The sequence below is a fragment of the Chiloscyllium plagiosum genome, unplaced genomic scaffold (genome assembly GCF_037043375.1).
Source record: "Chiloscyllium plagiosum isolate Xiang-an unplaced genomic scaffold, Cpla_swu_hap1 HiC_scaffold_16, whole genome shotgun sequence".
NCBI classification, from domain to species: Eukaryota; Metazoa; Chordata; class Chondrichthyes; order Orectolobiformes; family Hemiscylliidae; genus Chiloscyllium; species Chiloscyllium plagiosum.
Window position 1 is genome coordinate 6,927,141 of NW_028270154.1, and position 25,657 is coordinate 6,952,797.

The 25,657-nt window shown below is 40.1% G+C and overlaps 1 protein-coding gene across 2 annotated transcripts in view; it reads left to right on the forward strand.

The window, feature by feature from the left end:
* The window catches only part of diaph1 (diaphanous related formin 1), a 359,024-nt gene that overhangs the window by 131,002 nt on the left and 202,365 nt on the right, over window positions 1-25,657 (forward strand). For both annotated transcript variants that reach the window (XM_087995081.1, XM_087995082.1), the window contains 4 exons: window positions 3,081-3,196; window positions 3,396-3,460; window positions 5,967-6,146; window positions 24,779-25,321. In XM_087995081.1, the coding sequence (XP_087851207.1) occupies window positions 3,081-3,196; window positions 3,396-3,460; window positions 5,967-6,146; window positions 24,779-25,321 (904 nt within the window). The remainder of the gene's footprint in view (window positions 1-3,080; window positions 3,197-3,395; window positions 3,461-5,966; window positions 6,147-24,778; window positions 25,322-25,657) is intronic.

The window sequence follows — 25,657 nt, forward strand, 5'->3', positions numbered from 1 at the left end:
CACCAATAAATTCATTTGAGAATTCTGAATAAATTTCTTTTCCCACAGTGGAAGCTATGTGTGATTCACTACCATAAGAAGCAGTTGAGCTAAAATTAAAGGATAATGGTGAATTGCTGACAATTTTTGCATTGAAGTTCTGGTGGAGATTTGAACGTAAAAATCTCTGACTACGAAATGAGCCACAGCTGATCAGACTGGCGGAGCGGGCATGAGGAATGGCAAGGTGTCCTGTTTCTGTGCTGTATATTCTTTGTAATTCTAGCTGGTCTATTACCAGCTATTGTGTGAATGTCTCGCATTGTAATGCGGATAATGATGTTCACCGTGATTCCATTCTAAACTTTGAGAAACCAAGCAGAGTGCTGCATTTATTACAGGAGAATCTTGATACCCAAAAGGCATAGGGTCCAGTTGTTTAATAGTGTAGGAGGCACGCTCAAACGTTTGTGGCTATTCTAAACAAAATACTGTTTGTGATTATGCTTCATCCATTCAGTTAACAAATCGTTTAATTAGCCACCGTGCAGCAAAGTGACTCTTTGGATGTATATGGATCTTAGACACTGGGAATAAGAATTTTGTATCATGTCAGATATTATGTCTTCGTAGCAAAACTACGACTTTGTACATTGAATGTGGAACACAGGAGCAGTCTTCAACAGGAGCAATTAGAGAACAGGGATAATTTAAACGGAGCATGAAAGCATAATTCAGTCTTTGCTTTTGCATTGTGCATTCAGTTCTTTTCTCTTTATATTATCGTTGTAATATGTCACACGCTCAGAACAAAAAAGTCAATGTAAATGTGTCATGATGTAATTACACCCACCAACCAGTGTTGACATTGTACTCTCTCTTCTGGATGGGAGTTTGTAATTACAGTATGACAGCAGTTTCCATTATAAATGTGGACCTAGGAATTTGTAAAGTTTATTATAATTTTCAGAAATTCAGGCATAATACGTATAATGTTTTTATGTTCTTGTTGCCTGTTTGAAAAATGACTTTGTTGCTGAGTGAAAAGAGAAGCTTTTTCAGTTTCCATTAAACCATGCAGCTTATCCTATAAGTTGTGAATGTTCTATATGTTGCTGATGAGTATGTAACTGAACAGGTTTAATGCAATCTTGTCTTTGTTGAAAATCCCTGCTGTTACAATTTTCAATGTGGGCCCCATAAACATGAAGGTAGCAAAGGTTTGATTGGCCATTCAGCTTGGCCTGTGAATTCCTCATTCTTCTGAATGTTTATAGGTGCATGTGTCAACTTGGGTTCATCAATTAAGTTATTGACTTTTTTTAAGCAAAAGCTTGATGAAGAATATTAACATTTCCTTTGTTCCTTGCTTCTGTAACTCCTGAAGGTGCTACTACATTCTTGGATGTGGTTCAGTGGGATTGGTGGGAGGATGAGTTTTTTTTTAAAATTCCCTCATGGGAAGTGGGCATTGCTGACTGGTGAACATTTATTGCAATCCCTAGGTGCCCTTGGGAGGATGGTAGTGAGCTGTCTTCTTGAGCTACTGCAGTCCACATGTATATATTAGAAAAAGTGCCTGAGCAGTGAAAATGCCTCAGCCCAGCTTCATTTTGCAGCCAGGTTTGTTACACCCTGTTCACGAAGAACAACTCTGGTTGATACTTAAGTGTTTTACCTTTCATCCCAGTCTTCATTTGATAAAGAAAATAGAGTTTTAATTCTTTCATGGGATATCGGTTTTACTGAGTGAGCATTTGTTGCTCATCCCTCATTACCTTTAAGCTGAGTAACCTGCTGGGCCATGTTGAAGGACAGGGCAAGAGTTCGAGTCAACCTTGTTTCTGTGGATCTGGAGTTTGCACCTAAGCCAGACTAGATGAGGACAGCAGATTTCTTTCCCTAATGACATGATTTTTTGCAACAGTTATTTTCTACCACATGATACTACCTTTCAATTCTGATTTTTAATTTAATCTGATATTCACCAGTAGTTATGGTGAGATTCAAACATGTGGTCTGAGAGCATTGACCCTGGACCTCTGTATCACTAGTCCAGCGACAGCACCATTATTCCACCATTCTTCCCAAGCCACTCATTGTCCGTTTCCACTATATTAAAGGATGAAACCTGGCTTATAAAACTACAAATCTTCTAATAGCTTGGCAGATTGGAATCTTTAAAAGCAGGATTTTCTGGATTTCTGTTGATAGTAGAGACTAATGTTTAGACATTTGTTGAAGTAGAGGACCGGAAGCTGCCATGCATGTTGCTGTTAACTCTCAGCCATGAGGCACTGACTAATGGAGAGGTCAAAAGGTTAACAATTAAAGCTAGTAGTGGATCCTTTTCCTCCGTAATTCATTCGTTACCACCACTTAGTACTGCTGTATTCACTGTTTATTTTTGCAAGTTGGTAACAAAAGTCATTAGTAGTCCAGAGACAAAGAAGCAGAAATTGGCCATTCAGTCCCCTAACCTTTTCTGGAAAATGGCTAATTTGAATAGGGGTTTGAAAGTGCATGTTTTTTAGTATTGCAGACTAAAAAGTGTAAAATGCTGCAAACCGAGGAAGAAAAACTTTGTATTTTTATAGCATTTTGGGAAATCCAGAAATTATGAAAAGTGCCTTATAACTAATGTATTATGAACTGGTTTCATTGTTATAACGTAGGAAATGCCGCAACCAATTTGCACGCAGCAAGCTTTCACAAAGAAAGCTTTGAGAAAATGACCTGATGATCTGTTTCATTGCTGTTGGTTAAGAGATAAATATTCAGCAGGCGATCACAGAATGATGGGTAGCTGCTGTTGAAATAGTACCACACAAGCTCAAACTGAGTGTCAGGCATGGTCTGCATTTATGTCTCATCTGAACGGAGGTAGTTTCAACAATACAGCATTCCTTCAGTTCACAGTATAGAAGTGTCGGCCAAAATTTCGTTGACAAATTTCACCCTGTGCTTGAACTTTCAGCCACTTGAGTGTGAGGGGTGTCATGGCTAATACCTAAACTAAACCAATGGTTATTTCCTTTTTGTTTTAAGTGTTGAACCTTGACAAGGAATGCTTTTTATTTTAAATGTACTTTTTTTTTCAGGCCACAGTATTACAAGCTTTTAGACGAATGTGTGTCTCAGGTAGTCCTACAGAAAAATGGAGCTGACCCAGACTTCAAATGTAGAAAAGTCTCTGTGGATGTGGAACATTTAATAGGTAAATATACTTCCGATAGTCTTTCTGTGACTAATTTTGGCTGGATAGTCACCTGTACACTGTATTGAGAGTCATACAATGAAATAAGATATTGTATAAGTGTAAAAATATATTTCTTCTGTGCGTTGTTTCAATTCTGGAACAGCAAAGTCTTCAGATTAGAAGGGCCTGATAATCTTTTGATGGGTTTATTTTGCAGACAACATGATTGACAAAACCAAAGTGCAAATCAGCGAAACCAAAGCTGCAGAATTGGAAAAAAAGGTAAGTCAGCAAAAAAAGTTAATTTGCTTTTGAAGATATACATGGCGACTTGTGATAGACAGGTCTACTCAGAGCCAGCCACAGAGATGTCAAATGGTTTAGTTTTTAATAAAGTGCCTGTCAGAAAACTCAATGAGCTGACCACTGACAGTTGTATAAAAATGTTTCCATTTAACAATTTTGCAGCAAAAGGTTAATTGTAGCTGTGCTTAGGAAATAGCATACAGCATTGTTATTTTTAAGAAATTAATTTAGTTGCCAGTGCCAGCATAAATCTGACTGACCTCTGTAACTCCACTAGAAGATGATTCTGATCTACATCATTCCTGCACCGTCCCTGAATTTTTATGTTTTAATTCTGAAATTGGCTTTGAGTGCTGATGATTAATTTTTCTGAGTTTATTGTTTCCAACGACTTCCCTCTGCCTGTATTGAACCAGCAGCATATAATTGCCTGTTTTTGAGTAAGGGTATAACATTTACAGTTCTTCAGTCAAAAAAAAAATATAAATTTGGAGTAGAAGTAAGTTATTCAGCCCCATCAAGTCTGCTCTGCCGTTTAATAAGGCCATTTACCTCGGATTACCTTTGATTCCCTTGACTAACAAACATTAGAACTAACTCCTCCCTAACAAAAAATTGTGATGTCACCTTTGTCACCTTCTGAGGTAGACTGTTCGAAAGTTGCAACCCTATGAGAGAAAAAAAGATTTCCCTGGATTGTCCTAAAAGCGAAATCCCTAATTTTTAAAGTGTCCCCCAGTTCCAGAGTGTCTAAGAGGAAACCTCTTTTCCACATCGATCTTGTCAAGACTGTTCAGGAGCTTTTGTCGTTCAATCAGGACACCACTCATTTTTCTATACTCCAGTGGAAACCAGACGCACCTGTCCAACCTTTCCTCCTGAGACGACGCCCTCTTTTAAGTTATCAACCTGTTAATTCTCCTTAATCCACGCCAGTATATTTATAGCCTTCCTTAAGTAAGAAGACCAAATCTGCGCGCACAATTTGAGATATGATCTAATCATTGCCCAGTTTAACTTTACTTTCATGATAAATTCCTCTCATCATAAAAGATGGTGTTCCATGAACCTTGATAATTACTTGCTATACTTGAATTGAATTAATTGTCACGTGTACCAAGGCACAGTGAAAAGCTTTGTCTTGTGAGCACTACAGGCAGATCACAGAGTTAAGTAGCATAGGTAAATAATAGGTTAACAGCAGCAAAAACAAAAACACAGGTACAAATGAATGCTAAGAGTTTGAGAGTCCATTCAGTACTCTAACAACAGTAGGGTAGAAACTGTTTCAAAACCGGCTTGTGCATGTGTACAGGCTTCTGTACCTTCTCCCTGATGGTAGAGGCTGCAGAAAAGCATTGCCAGGATGGGATGGATCTTTGAGAATGTTGGCGGCCTTTCCTTGACAGTGGGCCTGGTAGATGGATTCTACAGATGGGAAGTTGGCCTTTGTGATTGTCTGAGCTGAGTTCACCACTCTCTGTAACCGTCCCCGATCTTGAATGGTACAGTTGCCATACCAGGTAGTGATGCATCCAGACAGAATGCTCTCTGGCGCACCTATAAAAGTTGGCAAAGGTACTCACTGTCATGCTGAATTTTCTCAACTTCTGGTAAACAAACGGCTTGATGTTAGAATTCTCCTTGCTTTCACATTTCTCTAGGCATTGCTCCTTCCTAAGCTGTCTCCAATCTCTTCCAACCCCATAACCTTCCGTGATGTCTAAGATTATCTAATTCTGACCCTGTGTGCATCTGTAATGGTTGCTGCACCATTGGTGGCCTTGCCTGCAGCTACTTAGACTTGCAGCTCTGGAATTCCAATGCAACATCTCACTGTCTTTTTACTTCACTTCCCTCCTTTAATATACTTCTTAAGATCTACCTGTTTGGCCAAGATTCTGGTCACTTGATGTAATGTCCTCTTCTATGACTTGCTGTTTCAATTTGTTTAATAACACTCCTGTGAAATGCCTTGGGAAATTAACAGTGCTAAAGATATGTCAGTCATTATATTAACAACAGGTTTGGGTAATTGCTCATAAATCTTTTGTTCAATAGTGATCAGTTCCATATGCTGTCTGACGGTTATGTAGCTCCCCCACAAATTTGTCCTAATTCTCTTCCCATTCAGTGTGCCCATTCCATATAATTTTCCTTTTAATTTTTATAAACTGCAATGCGGATACAGAAGTTGATTTGAGTGATAGGAGCAGGAATAGGTCATTCAACACCCTCAAGCCTGCTATGCCATTCATAATGATCCTCCACAAAACTATTAACATTTCATCCCTTGAGCCACAGGCTATATCGATGTCTGTCTTGAAAAGTGATAACGTTTTGGTGTTAACCCCTTTCTATGGCACTGAATTCATTTTGTAGTTTCACCAAAGAGGTGCCACAGATGTCATTGGCTGAATGGTCTCCTGTGCTGTACAATGCTGTATTCTGCCTGTAATAAATATTTTTGGTTTTGAAACAGCTTGATTCGGAGTTGACCACTCGGCATGAACTACAAGTGGAAATAAGGAAGAAAGAAGCAGATTTTGAAGTGAAGCTCTCTGAACTTCAAACAAAGCAACAGGTGCTAGAGACGAGTAAAACAGAGGTGGAGATTGAAAATAAGAAACTGTTGAATGAAAATAGTCAACTAAAGGATGAGGTAATTCGTTCAAAATATTTATAACGCACGTTAACTCCCTGAAGTTGCAATCCCTCACCAGCTTTCCACATAAATATAGACAAGGTTGACTGGGTGATTTAATCAAGGTACTTAAAATGAGGAATTTAATAAGTTAGATACAGAGAAACGCTATTGAGAGGGGGGGGGGAAGCAGCAATGTGAGATGCTACTCATCTTAGCATTAAAGCCAGATCATATATGGGTGAAATCAAGAGGTAGTTTTTTTTTTCATACGAAGTGTGATGGAAATTTGGTCCATTCTTTTTCCAATTGAAGGTTTGAAGAATGACAGCAATATACACTTTTCCTGAGTATGAGTATCTGGACTATGAAGCAAAGACAGCTGAATGGACATCAGGGCACAGTGGTGATTAGGTGGAGTGTGAAGGCAGACTCTTATTTGCTTTGAATGACAGGAAAGATCTGAGAAAGCTGACCGGCCACCTTCATTTTATATTTTACTCATTCAAATCGATCAATTAACTATTAATTAAGTGAATGAGAGGACACACAAATTAACATTTGTAATTTGTTCTTTTGTTAAAAAATAAGAACAAAACATCATAAACAATGAGTTTCACAGCTGTTGATCAAAAAGTACAGTTCAGAACTGTATACTGACCAGCTCTGAATGGTAAAAGTCAACTGGCTTGGAAACAAGATCAACAATTTGTTTGACAGCCTTTCTCATATCCAGTGTTCTTTTTACTAAAGTCAAATAGAAAATATAACCTTGGTGAAGAAAATGCCTACTGGGTGCCCTATCCATTACTGTGCATTTCTTTCCTTGCCTAAGTAATACTTTAGCCATGGCATTTTAAATTTAATCACGTGCCTCCACGCTAAAGATGTTTGTTTGTCAAGAATAAAACCAAGCTTTGCTTCCTGTCAGTTGTGTTACTGTCAAAGGTAGCCTGCTCAGCATTTTCTAATTGGAAACGGAGGTGGAAAATGATGATTACACCCAGCCAACTCCGCAGCATCTGTGGAGAGGACGTAAGTTCCAGTATAGGTCCAAATCTGCTATCAAAAACCTAATTTGGCTTTGAGTGTAATTCAGACTAAAACTTTGCTGATCCCTGCACAGTTGCAGCCTCACCTATTGTCAGTTTCCAGAATGTCCATTCTTGCCAGATTTTCACCATCTGCTGTCTTTTGTTTCCTTTTTGTTAATTTTGTAACCTGAGTTCAGTTAGGAGTTAATGGCCATGGCTTGCCTGTTTCACAATGGCTGTCTCTATTTCTATTGGAGATTGAAAGTCCTGAGCATTTCTCCCAGTCTTCAAATAGCAGAAACTTGATCTCTCGAACACACTTCATTTTAATGATGTGGTATATGTACAGACAGAGTAATAATAATCCACACATGGTAAAACTGCATTTGGAAGCTTGTGTTCCCACTTTACAGCTGACTAATATTTAGCCAGCCTGGTACAAAGGTACATTTTTCTTAACTTTTATTGAAATGCTGTCTATTAATAGTGTAGCGAAATTGCAGTCATCCACATTTCAAGTATATGTCTCAACCCCAAGTATAGAATTTTGTACTTTGCTTTTCATTCAGTCTGTCCGCGCATCTCCTGGGTATGAAGGACCCAGGAGAGATTCCTGATAGTTATAGCCCATTTATTACCTCACCAGCAAATTAAAGTATATAATTTCTGCAAAGGGTAATGTGCTTTTCTTACTTTGCAATGTTTTCTGCCCCCGAGAGTTAGTTAAGGTTATCAGCTTGCAAAAGCAATCCTTTTTAGATTTTTGATGCTGGAAACTTCTCCAGGTTTATAAAGTAATTCCTTTCTTAGCATTGCTAATTTTTTCTCAGGTTTGAACTTGGAGTTATACCTCTAGTTTTCTGTATTGGTGAATTGCATTTTATAATCCGTTTCCTATTCAATATTTTATAGGTCAAGTGGGGAAGGAAGAATAGGGAACAGCATGAGTTCGATTGTTCTACATTCTGTCACTAGAAGAGTGTTCTGAATGACCACTACCTGACCTTTCTAATTTTGTGGTCCTGACTCGAAATGATGAACAAAACATTAATGGAGTGAGTTAATTCAGCAGAGTGGATGTTTCTCCTCATGGGGGAATATAGAACCAGAGGACCCAGTTAAAAGATTGGTGGCCTGCCATTTAAGGCAGAGATGAGGAAGAGGTTCTTCACTGACAATAGTCAGTGTTTGGAATTCTCTTACATGGAGAGCACTATAGGCTGAGTCGTTCCACATATGCAAGACTGAGGGAGACAGATTTTTGATCCAGAAGGAGTTGAGGTTTAATAGAGGCAGTCAGGAAACAGAATTTAGTTATGACCACATTAGATGGTTCAGCAGGCTCAAGAGGATAGATGGCCTTAACTCCACCCAACGCGCCCCCCAAAAACACAATGTATTCCACTGCTCCCCAGTTGGCCATATGTCGTGGTTCACCTTGAATTCATTTTGAGTCTGGTTTCTCTAGCTCCTTTGAATTCTTTACTCTTTCTAAGGCAAATATTAAAAAGCCACCGTTGATACCTTTCGGATATGTTGGAGACCTGGTTTACAACTTCTGGCAACCAGCTGAATTGTTCAGTGGATTGCCTTTTGTGCAAGAAGGTGACAAGTAGCAACAGCAACTGAATAAAAATTAGAAACAGATGCAAGCAAATGGCACTAGTACTTTTTAGGTTCCAGTTCCATCACAGGATACTGTATTGTCATAGTTCTTACTTGTCTACAAGCTGGCATTTGGAAACATGCCTGATATTTTTAGATTTTAAAGCTCTGCCAAAACTTGGTGGCTTAGTGGTTAGCACTGCTGTCTCATAGCACCAGGGACCCGGGTTTGATTCCACCTTCGGGTACCTGTCTGTGTGGAATTTGCACATTCTCCCCATGTCGGCGTGGGTTTCCTCTGGATGCTCCAGTTTCCTCCCACTGTCCAAAGATGTGCAAGTTAGGTGGATTGGCAATGCTAAATTGCCATTGTATGTCCAGAGATGAACAAGGCAAAAGTGAGGACTGCTGATGCTGGAAATCAGAGTCTAGATTAAAGTGGTGCTAGAAAAGCAAAGCAGGTCAGACAGCATCCGAGGAGCAAGAAAATCAACGTTTTGGACAAAAGTCCTTCATCAGGACTGAAGGCAGGGAGCCTCCAGGGTGGAGAGATAAATGGGTGGGCGGTGGGGCTGGGTCGAAGGTAGCAAAGAGTACAATAGGTGAATGAGGTTGAGGATGAAGGTGATAGGTCAGAGAGGAGGGTGGAACGGATAGGTGGAAGGAAGATCGGCAGGTAGGATACGTCATGTACAAGCCAGGTGGATTAGCCATGCAAAATGCAAGGTTTCAGGGATAGGATAAGGAAGTGGGTTTGAATAGGATCGGTGTGGACTCAGTGGACCGAATGACCAGCTTTCTGTACTGTAGGGATTATTTTCAAGTGTGTTTTATGAGAAAATGTAGAAGTTAGAAATGCAGAATAGTACAAAAGTAAATCTGTTGCATTAGTAGAAAGCTTTGTCAGGACTGTAGCTTTCACGAATTAACTTGTACGAAGTCTCAAGAGTTCTACCAAGTAGAGTGGCCTCTGAGTCCATAACCTGCCTTTGTGGATATTCATGATCCTGACCAATATTATAGCATTAATAGTTTGTGTAGATATTTAAGGAACGGAGTCGGTGCAGTCTTCTGTTCCACTCAGGTCTTTGGAAACCCACAAAATTCTGAAGTGAAGCTGCTCTGACAAAGCATTTTTCTGTCTCCTCCCCCTCCCCAGCTCAATGGACTTCCATTCTTTACAGCCGAAAACTTCCTCATCTGCCTTGCATGAGTTACTATTCCAAACTCCAAGCCTGGCACGGGTAGGGGGATTATCTCCCAGGAGTTTATGTATTGAATTAAAACATCCCATGTGCTGCTCTAAGGGATTGTCTTTTTTCCACTGAACAGCTTCCTTTTCTGCAGCAAGAATGCTGCATCTGTTTCTACTGCTATTTCCTATTCTGTGCATGTGATCTTTCCTCTCACATCACTGATGAAGGGGGAAGCATAAATCTGCTGTGCATCATGACCATTGTTAGCAATCTGTGTGGATTTAACATGATTAGTGAAGAAATGCTCTGATTTCAACGAGAACAGTTATATAGTATGCTACGTTGAATCAAACTGACCAGGTTTTTTTTCTGTGTATCATTGGTGATTGCCGGATACTATAATTTGTACTTCACTGCTATGTTTTTGGAGCAGCTGATTCCTAATGTTGCAAAAGCTAAAAGAGATGGAACCAACACTATTATCCACTAAATGTTTACTTTAGCAGCTGTTCTATTCACTGATCAAGAACAGTGCTTTTTGTGTCTTTAGTACTGAATAAGTGCTACCAGAAATGTTTCAATGCATTTTTCTTTCTACTTCACAGTTTCAAACCCAACTCATTTCAAGGAACTGTTGGTTGGAGATGGACTTTTTTTTCAGGAATAGCAAGTTGACCTTTCTAATTACAAATGACTTTTAGTTTAGGTCATCTAATTCGAAATAAAATTGCTGTTTTATTCAAATTATTCATCGTACCATTGTTTTTAAACTTTGCAATTACTTTAAATAAACAGGAATAGGCCATATTTTAGGTATTCAAACTCTGATCCCTGCAGTCTGAAAATTAGGAATTTTAAGGTGTCCCAAAATTTTTAATCATTTTAAACAATTATAATTTCATGAAGAAGCATATTGCAGTTTTGTCAGTGCACTTATTTTAGGAGCTTGACCCAGGACTTTTAATCGAGTTAACGTTGAAAAGATATCTTTTGAAAGAACCTGCTCGACAATTGTTTTCCTAATAAAGTTGAATTAATAAGTCTATTGTATCAGTAGTCTGAGTTCACATCTAAGTCACGCTTCCAAGTTGTGTTCCTTCCCCTTTTCTCCACTGCTGTTAAAGAGAAGTTTCCATATGCTGCACCTTTGACCTTTTCATTCCTGTTAAAATACTGCTTGCATCAAGCAGCTGAAATTCAGGGCAGCAAACATAGGACATCTGGCCAACTTTTGCAAATTAGCTCTTATTGTACCATTGTAGCATCCAGCAAGCCTGCTACTTAGGGGTTGTAATAAACCAGGCAGTAATATGGAACCAGACTAGAGAAAAGAATGCTTTTGTGATTAGATTCCATAAACCTTCTGCTCAAACCCCATGCATTCCACCTAGCAACTCCGTTGGATGAAGATACCATTCTATCACATTCTATCCATGTATTTGGACAAGTTTGTTTCATCTGTTTTGCATTACAAGACTACATGAAAATTCAGGCTTGTGGATGAATCTATGTACTCTATTCCATTGTGCTAAGATTTGTAGACTCGTGGAAGAGATCATTTGAAAACTTGACTGCCCCATGACAATGAGCAATAATAAATAAATCTCTTCAATTAGATCATTTGGAAACACTTGATGTTCAAATTAATGAGAAGATCCTAACTCTGATAACATGTTTTCATGTGACAAAGCTTCTGATGTAAAAAAATGATAGGCTTGATTGCATTTGTGTTCCTGAGAATGTAAATGACTTGCATCTTCATTAAAATTCTCTCTTACCTGAGAGGAGAGATAAGCAGTATCCAGATAATATATTAAAAAAAAAGCCTATATTTGAGTCTAATGTAGATAGTTAGGATGGTAAAGAAGACATTTGGCACGCTTGCCTTCATCAGTCAGAGCGTTGCGTATAGGAGTTGGGAAGTCACGTTATGGCCATGCAAGACATTAGTAAGGCCACATTCTGAGTACTGCATGCAATTCTGCAGGTCTTGCTATAGGGAGGAAGTTATTTAGCTGGTAAGGGTGCAAAAAGACTTACAAGGATGAGTTAGTAGGCGGCACAGTGGTTAGCACTGCTGCCTCACAGCCCCAGAGACCCGGGTTCAATTCCTGCCTCAGGCGACTGACTGTGTGGAGTTTGCACGTTCTCCCCATGTCTGTGTGGGTTTCCTCCGGGTGCTCTGGTTTCCTCCCACAGTCCAAAGATGTGCAGGTCAGGTGAATTGGCCATGCTAAGTTGCCCGTAGTGTTAGGTAAGGGGTAAATGTAGGGGTATGGGTCAGTTGCACTTCGGTGGGTCGGTGTGGACTTGTTGGGCCGAAGGGCCTGTTTCCACACTGTAATGTAATCTAATCTAATCTAAATCTAAGAGGATAAGCTGGGATGCTATACCCCTGGAGTGTCGGAGGCTGAGGGGTGACCTTATGGAAGTTTATAAAATCATGAGGGGTATAGATAAAGTGAATAACCAAGTTCATTGAATCAAAGAGTCGTACAGCATGGAGACAGGCCCTTTGGCCCAAACTGGGTGTATGCTGACCAAAATGTCTGTCCACGCTAACCCTATTTCCCTGCACTTGGCCCATATCCTTCTAATCCTTTACTGTCCATGTATTTGTCCAAATGACTTTTAAATGTTGCTAATGTACCCGCCTCAACCACTTCTGCTAGCAGCTCATTTCATATGCATTCTACCCTCTGTGTAAAAAAAAGTTGCCCTTTAGGATCCCTTTTATTCTTTCCCATAAACTGTTGCCCTCTAGTCCTTGATTCTGCACCTTGGGAAAAAGACTGAGTGCATTCACCCTATCCATGCTTCTTATGATCTTATGCACCTCTATAAGATCCCCCCTCAGTCTCCTATGCTCTAAAGTAAAAAGGCTTAGTTTGTCCAACCTCTCCCTATGACTCAGACCATTGAGTCCAGGCAACATCCTTTGAATTTTCTTTCTGCACTATTTCCAATTTAATAACATCCTTCCTCTAACAAGGTGACCAAAACTGTACACAATACCCCAAGTGCAGCCTCACCAACATCCTGTATAACTGCAATATAAGCTTCCAACCACTATGCTCTATGCCCTGCCTGATGAAGGCCAGTGTGCCAAAAGCCACCTTCACTGCCCTGTCTACCTGTGACTCCACTTTCAGAGAACTGTGAGCCTGAACTCCCAAGATGCCTGTGTTCCACTACACTCCTTCAGGCCCTACCATTCACTATGAAACTCCACTTTGATTTGACTTTACAAAACTTTATCTATATTAGGCTTCATTTGCCATTTCTTGGCCCACTTCCCCAGCTGGTCAAGGTCCTGCTGCAATTTCTGATAACCACCTTCGCTATCCACAGTATTGCCTATTTTAGTGTCATCAGCAAACTTACTAATCATGTCTTGTACATTCTCATCCAAGTCATTGATACAGATAACAAACAGCAATGGGCCCAGCACTGACCCCTGAGGCACTCCACTAGTCACCGGCCTCCAATCCGACAAGCAACCTTCCACTGTTATCTACTGCTTTCCACCATCAAGCCAATTATGTATTCAATTTTCCAGATCCCGTTAGGTTTCATGCAATCTAACCTTCCAGAGTTGCCTACCATGTGGAGCCTTATCACAAGCCTTACTGAAATCCATATTGACTGTTTACCAACCTGCCCTCGTCAACCTTCATGGCCATAAGACATAGGAGCGGAAGTAAGGCCATTCGGCCCATCGAGTCCACTCCGCCATTCAATCATGGCTGATGGGCATTTCAACTCCACTTACCCGCATTCTCCCCGTAGCCCTTAATTCCTTGTGACATCAAGAATTTATCAATTTCTGCCTTGAAGACATTTAGCGTCCCGGCCTCCACTGCACTCCGCGGCAATGAACTCCACAGGCCCACCACTCTCTGGCTGAAGAAATGTCTCCGCATTTCTGTTCTGAATTTACCCCCTCTAATCTGAAGCTGTGTCCATGGGTCTTAGTCTCCTCACCGAATGGAAACAATTTCCTAGCATCCACCCTCTCCAAGCCATGTATTATCTTGTAAGTTTCTATTAGATCTCCCCTTAATCTTCTAAACTCCAATGAATACAGTCCCAGGATCCTCAGCCGTTCCTCATATGTTAGACCTACCATTCCAGGGATCATCCGTGTGAATCTCCACTGGACACGCTCCAGTGCCAGTATGTCCTTCCTGAGGTGTGGGGACCAAAACTGGACACAGTACTCCAAATGGGGCCTAACCAGAGCTTTATAAAGTCTCAGTAGCACAACGGTGCTTTTATATTCCAACCCTCTTGAGATAATTGACAACATTGCATTCGCTTTCTTAATCACGGACTCAACCTGCATGTTTACCTTTAGAGAATCCTCAACTAGCACTCCCAGATCCCTCTGTACTTCATCATAGGACAGTAACAAATTTTTGAGGCATGATTTCCCACTCTCAAAGCAATGCTGACTACTCCTAATCAAGCCCTTTCTTTACCCAGGGTAGGGCAGTCCAAGACTGGAGTGTATAGATTTAAAGTGAAAGGGGAAAGATTTAAAAGGGACATGAAAGCTGACTTTTTCACATAGGGTAGTGTATATATGGAATGAGCTGCCAGAGGAAGTGGTAGAGGTGGGTACAGTTACAACATTTAAAAGACATTTGGACAGGTACATGGACAGGAACGGTTTTTAGGGAAATGGTCTAAGAGCAGTCAAATGGGACTAGTCAGTTTAGGAAACCTGATTGGGATGGGCAGGTTGGATGGATGGGCCCATTTCTGTGCTGTATGACTCTAATGTTCGAGTTTTGAGAAGATTTGTAGCTCAGGTTGAGATTCTGGATGTAGGTTTGTTCGCTGAGCTGGAAGGTTCATTTTCAGATGTTTTGTCACCATACTCGGTAACATCTTCAGTGAGCCTCTGGACGAAGTACTGCTAATGTCTCCTGCTTTCTATCTATATGTTTGGGTTTCTTTGGGCTGGTGATGTCATTTCCTATTTTTTTTCTCGGGGTGGTAAATGGGGCCCAAGTCAGTGGGTTTGTTGATAGAGTACTGGTTGGAATGTCATGCTTCTAGACATTCTGGTGCGTGTCTCTGTTTTGGCTTGTCCTAGGATGGATGTGTTGTCCCAGTGGAAGTGGTGCCCTTCCTTATCTGCATGTACAGATACTAGTGAGAGAGGGTCATGTTGTTTTGTGGATAGTTGATGTTCATGTATCCTTTATTCTCCAAAACAACCTTGTCTTTGCCCCTTGTTTTTCAGGCCATATAGAAACAAAATTAAAATTAATATAAAATGAGAGGCAGTTTGTATGAGTGAAAGGGGAGAGCAAACATCAAATTGAAAGAGGAATAAAGGTGAAAAGCAATCAGATTAATTGTTTGGCTTTGGTTTTAAAGGCCTTTGCATTGTGGGAGGGAGGATAAGTTCAGGAAGGAAGGAATTCCAAAATTCAGTGATTTGGTGGAGCTAAAATCCTTTAATCACAGCTAAATTTGTGGAAAGTAAAATCTTGATTTTCACAACAACGATGAAGTCAGAAAGATGCATTCTTTGTAATTAAAAATAAACTTGCCAACAAACCTATTCAGCTTTCCTCAGGTCTGAGGTCACCGGACCCGAAATGTGAACTTTGATTTCTCTTCACAGATGCTGCAAGACCTGCTGAACTTTTCCAGCAACTTCTGTTCTTATCAGCTTTCATTTCTACCTGGTGCAAAGAGTTATTCCTGTCGGGGTGACATAGCAGCAGTTGTCAATATAGGATATTACAAATGTAAGAAATTAAGATAGGAACAGGAGGAAACCATATACCTGTAAAAACTGTCCTGCATTAGTCCAGTTGTGGCAGATCATTGACTTTAATGGCCCTTTCCCCTGCCCACCCCCTGTATCTCTGTATTCCTGATTCTAATATATCAAATCATTTACGACTATTTATGAAGAAAAATCCAAAAATAGAAGTAACAAAGAAAATTGATGAGGGCGGAGTGGTAGATGTGATCTATATGGCCTTCAGTAAGGCGTTCAACAAGGTTCCCCATGGGAGACTGATTAGAAAGGTTAGACCTCATGGAATACAGGGAGAACTAGCCATTTGGATACAGATCTGGATCAAAGGTAGAAGACAGAGGGTGGTGATGGAGGGTTATTTTTCAGACTGGAGGCCTGTGACCAGTGGAGTGCTACAAGGATCGGTGCTGGGCCCTCCAATTTTTGTCATTTACATAAATGATTTGGATGCGAGCATAAGAGGTACAGTTAGTAAGTTTGCAGTTTGCAGGTGACACCAAAATTGGAGGTGTAATGGACAGCAAAGAGGGTTACCTCAGGTTACAACAAAATCTTGATCAATGGGCTGAGAAGTGGCAGATGGAGTTTAAGTCAGATAAATGTGAGGTGCTGCACTTTGGGAAAGCAAATCTTAGCAGGACTTATACACTTAATGGTAAGGTCCAAGGGAGTGTTGTTGAACAAAGACCTTGGAGTGCAGGTTCATAGCTCCTTGAAAGTGGAGTCACAGGTAGATAGGATAGTGAAGAAGGCATTTGGTATGCTTTCTTTTATTGGTCAGAGTATTGAGTACAGGAGTTGGGAGGTCATGTTGCGGCTGTACAGGACATTGGTTAGGCCACTGTTGGAATATTGCAAGCAATTCTGGTCTCCTTCCTATCGGAAAGATGTTGTGAAACTTGAAAGGGTTCAGAAAAGATTTACAAGGATGTTGCCAGGATTGGAGGATTTGAGCTACAGGGCGAGGCTGGGACTGTTTTCCCTGGAGCGTCGGAGGCTGAGAGGTGACCTTATAGAGGTTTACAAAGTTATGAGGGGCATGGATAGGGTAAATAGGCAAAGTCTTTTCCCTGGGGTTGGGGAGTCCAGAACTAGAGAGCATAGGTTTAGGGTGAGAGGGGAAAGATATAAAAGAAACCTACGAGACAACTTTTTCACACAGAGGGTGGTATGGAATGAGCTGCCAGAGGAAGTGGTGGAGGCTAGTACAATTGCAACATTTAAGAGGAATTTGGATGGGTATGTGAATAGGAAGGGTTTGGAGGGATGTGGGCCGGGTGCTGGCAGGTGAGACTAGATTGGGTTGGGATATGTGGTCGGCATGAACGAGTTGGACTGAAGGGTCTGTTTCCATTCTGTACATCTCTATGACTATTCACAGTCCTTTTTAAGTAATGAAATTTCTCCTCATCTCCTCCATTTTAAATGATTACCTCCTTATGCTGAATCCGTATCCTTGTCTAGACTCCCCAGTCAGAAAATTGTTCTTGGGTCTAACGTATTCGACCTTTGTAAAATCATCTAGATTTCAATGAATTTAATATTGCAATGAAAGATTGTATATTTGGTATGTCCAAAAAAATTACATAAAATGCTGTAAAATCTTCCAACGCTTTAATTGTCTTGACACGCAGTTGTTTGCTCCTTAATTATACCTTACAGACATGAGGGGTAAGGTTGGTTGTAAATGAGATCATGCATTTTGGCATTAATATTAAACTAGTTCAACACCCATTCATTTTATGTGGTAGAAGTTTGATTTTGTATAAAACAATATGCTCATTCTGCATGAATTGCTGTGTGCCATAAGTAAATTGAGACAGTTTATCCACAGGGAATCTCAAGAGATCTGTAGACCATTTTCCCCTCCGTGGTAAACTATATATGTTGCAATGTCTCAAATGCTGCATCCATAGATGAGCAAAATCAATACTGTAATTATAATTATTTTTATACTTGTTAATCCTTTCGCATATTGTCCTTGTCCATTTTTAACAAATATAAAGATCACAGCACAAAAAGACTGCTACTATGGAGATTAAATCAACTCCTTTCCAGGGCTTGATATTTTACAGAACTCCACTCGGCTACATTAATCTTTATCTACCATTTTTCCTAACTCATCCAATCTGTCTATGTGTATATTGTAGATTCTTTAATTTTTCATCACAATATCTACTCCCACCTGTTTTGTATCTTCAGCAAAGTTTTCCACACTATGTTCTGCTCCATTCTCCAAGCCATTAGCAGAGATCAGAAATAACTGAGACACTAAGACTGACCCTTGTGGCATTCCCCAGTTGTATCTTTCCAATCTGAACAAGTCCATTAAGCCAGCAGTTTGTTTTCGATGTTAACCAATCCTCAGTCCATTACCCTTCGTACCATGAGATCCTATGTTGTGCAATAAACTTTTATGTAACATTATGTATTATTGAATGCCTTCTGGACATCCAAAGGCAATACATCCTCAAGGAATTCTAGCAATTTTTCATACACAATTTCTATTTCACAAAACCATATTGACTCTGTTTGATTGCTTTAAGTTTTTTCGAATAATCTTGCTGTTTCTTCCTTAGTAATGGACTTCAACATTTTTCCAATGACAGATGTTCAGCTGATTGGCCTACAGTTTCCTGCTGTCTGTCTCCCTTCCATCTTGAATGGGGACATCCCATTAGCAGTTTCCAATCCACTGGAACTCTCCTGGATTCCAGTGAATTCTTGAATGTTTTGATGAATGCCTCCACTATTTCTTCAGCACTACCTTTTAAACTCTTTGGATGCAAGCCATCAGGTTCTGGTGTCTTGTCTGCCTTCAGTCCCATTATTTTGTTCACCCTGATAGAGACTGTCACAAAATCTTTCCTGCCATGAGCACAGTGCTTATTTGATACCTTTTGGATGTTTACAGTGTCCTCTAATGTAAAGACTGATGGAAAATAATGATTTCAATTATTTGTCATTTCCCTAATCTGTTATCAATTCTCCAGTCCCATGCTCACATTAGCTACTCTTTCATCTTAAATACTTATAGAAGCTTTTTTCTAATTTATTTTCACAATTAACCTCCTCCCTTTTTATCAACAATTTAGTCATCTATTGCTGTTGCTAAAACAAATTATCTATCCTTTAGCCTACCACTAGTTTTAGCTGTTTTATGTGCCTGCCTTGTGGATTGGCTACTCTCCTTACTTAGCCTTAGTTAACCATGGTTGGTTCACCCTTCTCATGGACTCCTCTGTTTCGTCCAGAATGAAGTTTTGCTGAACGTTATGAAATGTTTGTTTAAATGTCTGCCATTGTCCATCTGTTGATCTTATTCTTAATCTTAGAAAACTCAACAGGTCTGGCAGCATCCGTGAATAGCAGTCAGAGTTCTGAGGAAGGGTCACCAGTCCCAAAGCATTAACTCTGATTTCTCTTCACAGATGCTGCCAGTCCTGCTGTGCTTTTACTTCTGTTCTTGTTTCTAATTGGTAGCATCTGCAGTTCTCAGTTTTTATTCTTAGCATTACCCAGCCTGCTTAGCCAACCCTTTGTTCATACTATTTCAATTGCTCTTATTTAATTTGATGGCACTAGTTTGACTCCCGTGTTAATCTCCTTCAAACTGAACTTGAAATTCTATCATGTAATGATCACGATCCCCGAGAGAATTTTTACCAACAAGATTTTTATTTATCTTTCTTCATCACACTTTAGTAGATAAATAGGAGAAAGTGAGGATTACAGATGCTGGAGATCAGAGTCAAGAGTGTGGTGCTGGAAAAGCACAGCAGGTCAGGCAGCATCCGACGAGCAGGAGAATTAACGTTTCGGGCATAAGCCCTTCATCAGGAATTGGTAGATAAAGAGCCTGTTCCAGGATCAATTGTGTAACATGCCACTCTTCGAAGTAATCTCTGATTCACTCTACAAAAATTTATTTTCCATGTCACTGTTGTCCATCTAATTTATCCAGACAACAAATATTTTAAAAAGCCCATAACAGTTTTTGTGCCCTTGCACACCTGTTATTTCCGGATTTGTACTTTAACCTATAATGAGGCAATGGATGACTCCCACCCATGACTTCCTTCCCTTGCTATTCCTCACTTCCACCCACACTAACTCCATATCATTGTATATTGCACCTATATTACTCCTCACCATGTAACAGATGCCTTCCTTTATTAGCAACACTGCTCCACCTGCTTTTCCTTTTTGCGTATTCTTCCAGAGCATCCAATTTATCCCATATTGAGTTCCCAGTCCAAGTCACTTTGCAGCCACATCTCTGTAAGAGTTGTCAAGTTATACTTATTCATTTGTATTTGGGCCATCAACTCCTCTATCTTATTTCAAATGCTGTGCGCATTCAGATAAAGAGTCTTAAGCTTTGACTTTCTGGCATTGTTACTTATTCTGGTTCTAATTTCTGCTGCACTCTTCTGTATTTTCTTTCTACTCCTGTTGCATTTCTATTATCATTTGCCAAATCATAGCCTGCACATCAGTATTCTCATTTCTTCTTGATTTTTAAAGTTCCCATCAACTAACACCCACTCCCCATTCCCCTCCCACCCGCCACCATCAACTGCTTTAAAGCAATGTCAACAATCCTTGTTATACAATTTGCCAGGGCGCTGATCACATTTTCAAATAAAGAAGTACCCATCTAATGCATTTTAGTACCCTCTTTTGATGGGATATGTATATGTACTACTATAATGGTATTTCAGTTCAAAATTGCATTTTAACCTAAGATTTCTTGCAAAATCATGAAAGGAAAGCTTTATTGCTGTCCAGACCCAAAAACAATCTATGCATGCAATTCTCCAAAGTAGCAGTTAAGATACTGACGCAACATTGTGCCATGAAATGTAATATAAATAAAGGTCATGCATTCAGGCTAGGTAAAATGTATTTTTCCATCTGCTTTTCAGGAATGTTGGATTGACCCTTGATTTTTACTTCAGTATTTTATTTCAGTTTAATGCAGTTTTGACACAGCCCCGACTATCTACTTGAATTACCACGCCCCAGTGCTGTTGCATTGTATGTCCTTTGAGTTATATATTGATGTCCGCACAGAAATGTTATCAATATGAGCTGGAGGCTATCAAAGGCTTTCATTACAGGAGCTGTTTCATGAACTGCTTGAAGAAACTAGTGGAGTGACATACTTTTTTTTTCCACTGTGCTGATTTCCCCATTTCTATGTACATGCCGTAGTCCTTGAACATTGTTTCAGTTCTTTGCTTCACTGTGTTAGATGGTCACTGCAGCCACTTTTATGTCTTCTGACTACAGTGACTCATTTGCGAGCAGCTTTTAATGTATGATGCAGTCTTGTTGACCAGAGTTCCAAAATTAGTGATTGCTCTTTCTCACAGTTACTTGGAGCAAGAAATTACTTTTTGCCTCACAAAGAGGAATCAGCAACAATAACTTAGATTAGAAAAGGTAGTGTATCCTGCTAGAACCACAGTTTAAAAATGGTCTTGCACTTCGTGACAATTGAGTCACAATTCTGTTCAAACTGCTGTGAAAAAAAAAATCATGAGCAATTTAACTTTTGATTTTCTCTGCTGCTCTGATGTTAGTAAGGTGACATTCTCTCAAGTCGAATTTAGTCATGACACAATAATTACTGTTGCTAAGCACACAATCTTTATCCTTATTGCATGTGTTGAAATTAAGACTTTTTGCACTGTCTCCGCTTTAACCCAAAGACTTCAAATCTTTATGCCTCCTTCAAATTTTCCTTCCTACTTCAGTTAAGTGTTCTTCAAATAGGAAGACAAATTGAATGTTGTCCTTATTCCAAAGAAGAGGACCTGTAAAAGGAGGGATGTCTTGCTGTAGCTGAACAGGTTATTGGGTGATACTACACCTGGAGTATTGTGCATCAATCTGGTGTCTTGAATTAAGGAGTGGCATTGTTGCATTGGAACTAATTCTGAAAAGATTCATGTGGTTGATTCCTAGGTTGAAGTGATTGCCTTATACGAAAAGGCTGACCAAGTTGAGCATGTGGTCATGGGGGTTTAGAAGTATAAGATCTGGTCTTCTTGCAACATAAGATTCTGAAGCGCCTTGACAGAGTTGATGCTGAGAAGGTGTTTCCTTTCGTGGGGCAACCTAGAACTAGTTTACAGTTCTTTAAAACTGCTATTTAAAAAATAAGGGCTATCCCTTTTAAAATGCAGATGACAATTTTCTTATTGTCATTACTGTTTGGAATTCATTTCCACAGTGAGAGTGGTTGTGGGTCATTGACATTTTTTATTCATTCATCGATATTGGCGAGTCAGCACTTTTGTCCATCCCTAATTTCCCTGGAGAAAATAAGTGATGAATATCTTCCTCGAACAGTAATAGTGAAACCATAGCAGTGCAGTTTTGAATCAAGGTGTTATATGCCTTGCAGGTGATGATGTCCCAAGCAGCATCTGCCATTGTATAGATGGTAGAATTTGTGGATTTGGAAAGTGGTGTCATAAGGCTGGGGTTGTGGAAGACAGGCAAGCAAATGGAATTATGGCGCAGTTAAATCACCCTTAACGGTGGAGTCTTACTTGATGGACCAATTGTTTTTCCCTGCTTGTATTCCATTTATTCATCAACTAATCATCCTTTGTCTTTGGCGTTGGTGAATTAAATATCCTCTGAGTCAAGAAATATCTACTCAGCTTAGCTTAGATTTAAGTAAATTAAAAGAATTAGGAGCAGGAGTAGGCAATTCAGTCCCCGAACCTGCTGTATTACTTAACATCATGGCTGCTCTCATCTGGGCTACAGCTTCACTTTCTCTGCCTACTTCTCATAATCCTTCAGCCTGTTATTTGTTGAAAATCTGTCTATCTCCTTAAATTTATTGTGTCCCAGAATCCTCCATGCTTTGGGGTAGAGAATTCCACAGATTCACGACCCTTTGGATGAAGTAATTCCTCCTAATCTCCATTTTAAATCTGTTACGTCTTATCCTGAATCTGTGACCTGTCGTTCTAGATTGCCCCACAAGAGAAAATCCACTCCACACTGACTTTGTCAATCCCCTTTTGCATCTTTTGTACCTCAGTTAGATCTCTCATGCTTCTAGGCTCAGTGGTTAGCACTTCTGCCTCACAGCGCCAGAGACCCGGGTTCAATTCCCGCCTTAGGCGACTGACTGTGTGTAGTTTGCACATTCTCCCTGTGTCTGCGTGTGTTTCCTCCCACAGTCCAAAGATGTGCAGGTCAGGTGAATTGGCCATGCTAAATTCCCCGTAGTGTTAGGTAAGGGGTAAATGTAGGGGTAGGGGTATGGGTGGGTTGCGCTTCAGTGGGTTGGTGTGGACTTGTTGGGCCGAAGGGCCTGTTTCCACACTGTAAGTAATCTAATCTAATCTATACTTCCCAGAGTTTAGTCTTAAACTGTTCAATCTCTCATAAGACAAGCTTTTCACTTCTGGAATTAATCTAGTGAACCTTCTCTGATCTGCCTCCAATGTTATTACCTTATAACATTTTGCTTACTGACTTTGTCTATTCTTCAACTAATGTGACTCATGCACAAGAACATCCAAGTTCTGAGTTCATGTTTTTGGCACTAAGGCTGTTTACAAAGTAGGCTTATGTTTGATCTAATGTTTGCATGTGTTGATGAAGAAGTTCAAAAAATTTGCAAGTGGAGAATTTGAGACTGTTTTCATTTGGTAATCAAACAAAGTAAGTGATTCATCGGAGAGACTCTGGGATGCTGACAGAATATTGAGCATCTGGTTCGTGATTGGGCTGTGCTTTTTGTCTTTAAACTGGAGGTGTCTGCTTACTCTCTGCATGGGTCTCACTGAAGAGCCTATCTAATCCAAATCACATTCCGTGCTGAAATTCCTGACTTTGAGGGTTTGCTCATGATGTACAACTTGGTGCCCTAGAAGCAAAAAGGGAATATTAGGGATCTTGGAGTCTGTCTGATTTGAGAAGCTACTTAATCACAGTTTAATACCTCATGATCATATATCAAAGGAGGAGTCTATTATGTCTGTCCTTGGAAGACTGATCCAATTTGTTCCATTAACTTGCTTTTTCTCCAACCTATGGTCTTCAGCCCAGGACTGCTTTTTCCTATAAATATATTTGCGACAATATAAATCCCAGTTATAATCACAAGTGGAAATGCTGTCCACCTGTCTGCAATTTTGCCTATTAAGATACACTGATAATTCACTAGATTTTTAACTTTTCCAGCTAAGTGTCCTATGTATCAAGCTTTCCAGGTAGGCCTGTTGTGTACTCAAACTGGAAGGAGGGATCCCAATTGCAAAATTTCTTCCTGGCTGGTCTCTGAATTGGTGGAGCCTGGCTCACCTGTGCCACAAAGCAACCCTGTTTTGCCATTCTTATATAAAGTTACTACTGCAGCTTCACTTAAAATATTGAGCCAACTTTAAAAATAAGTCTGCTGAAGAAGCAGCTGTCAGATTAATGTACAAATTGGTGAAGATCTCTGTCTAATAGCAGCATCTGTGATTGTCTTTGAGTACATGTATAAGGCCTTCAGAAGTGATGTGATTGTACGTCTCAGTGAGATATGGAATGCGTGTTGCAGAATACTTACTTTTCTCCCTCCAGGTTTATTCTTGTCTTCATTTAAATTTCAGGTGTTAGTAAGATGATTCCCTCAAAGATCTAGAAGACCTTTCACTTTAATGTTCAAAATCTGTTGCATAGTTCAGTACTCTGACTTTAATGAAATGTCAACATTTTCTATTTGAACTGAAGGTATTTTGTCTCCTGCAAAGAGTTCCCAGGCTTTCATGATATTATCTCATTGCAGATGCTTTCTACTTTGGCCCTATTTGTTACTGTGAAATGGACAATTAGACCTGTTACTAGCACTGGAATAATATTCATTGCACTTTGGAAATATTGATTTATGCTTCTTAGAATTGAAGCACGATATATTTCCTAAAATTAATGTCTTTTGTGAAGACTATACAATAATTATTTGATTCTGTGACCTAATGAGCTTCCTGTGTTCATAATATCTTATTTTTGCCGCAGAACACACAATTATCTAAGAACTTGGAAGATACAAAGACAAAGTTGGCCAACATTCCAAAAGTGTTGCCGCCACAACCAGATCAGATTAACAAGCCATTACCCCCAGCAGCACCTCCACTACCAGGCCAACCAGGAATTCCTCCTGCACCTCCACTGCCAGGACACACCGGGCCACCTCCACCTCCACCTCCACCTCCGCTACCAGGACACATTGGGCCACCTCCACCTCCACCTCCGCCTCCACTACCAGGACACACAGGGCCACCTCCACCTCCGCCTCCACCTCCACTACCAGGACAAGGTGGCCCGCCTCCACCTCCGCCTCCACCTCCGCTACCAGGACAAGGTGGCCCACCTCCACCACCTCCGCTACCAGGACAAGGTGGGCCACCTCCACCTCCTGGGTTTTCCAGCATGCCACCTCCACCACCTGGGATGCTTGGTGCTCCTTTTGCTCCAGTTGCCCCCAGTTTACCATTTGGACTGACATCTAAAAAAGAGTACAAGCCAGAAGTTCAACTCAAAAGGCCTAATTGGCCAAAAGTAAGTGAATATTTTCCAGTAATTTTGTTTAAAGTTGAAGCAGTATATTTATTTGTGGGTTGCAGTTGCTTTGAGTGATTTACAAGTAGTATATACAAGTTGTAATTTTTATTTCAATATTTGACTTCAAAATTTCCACAAATATTCATTTCACAGTCATTGCAAGCATAGTATAATTACAATGCTACTGTGGTTTGAGATTTTGCTCAACTTTAATGCTAAATTATACTTTGTTCACTGCTTTTTGGCTGTCTTCCATTATATTATACAGAATGTCGTGCAGCTTAGTATTATCTTGCAATGAATACTTTGCTTCAGTATTTCCTCGTGAGAGGG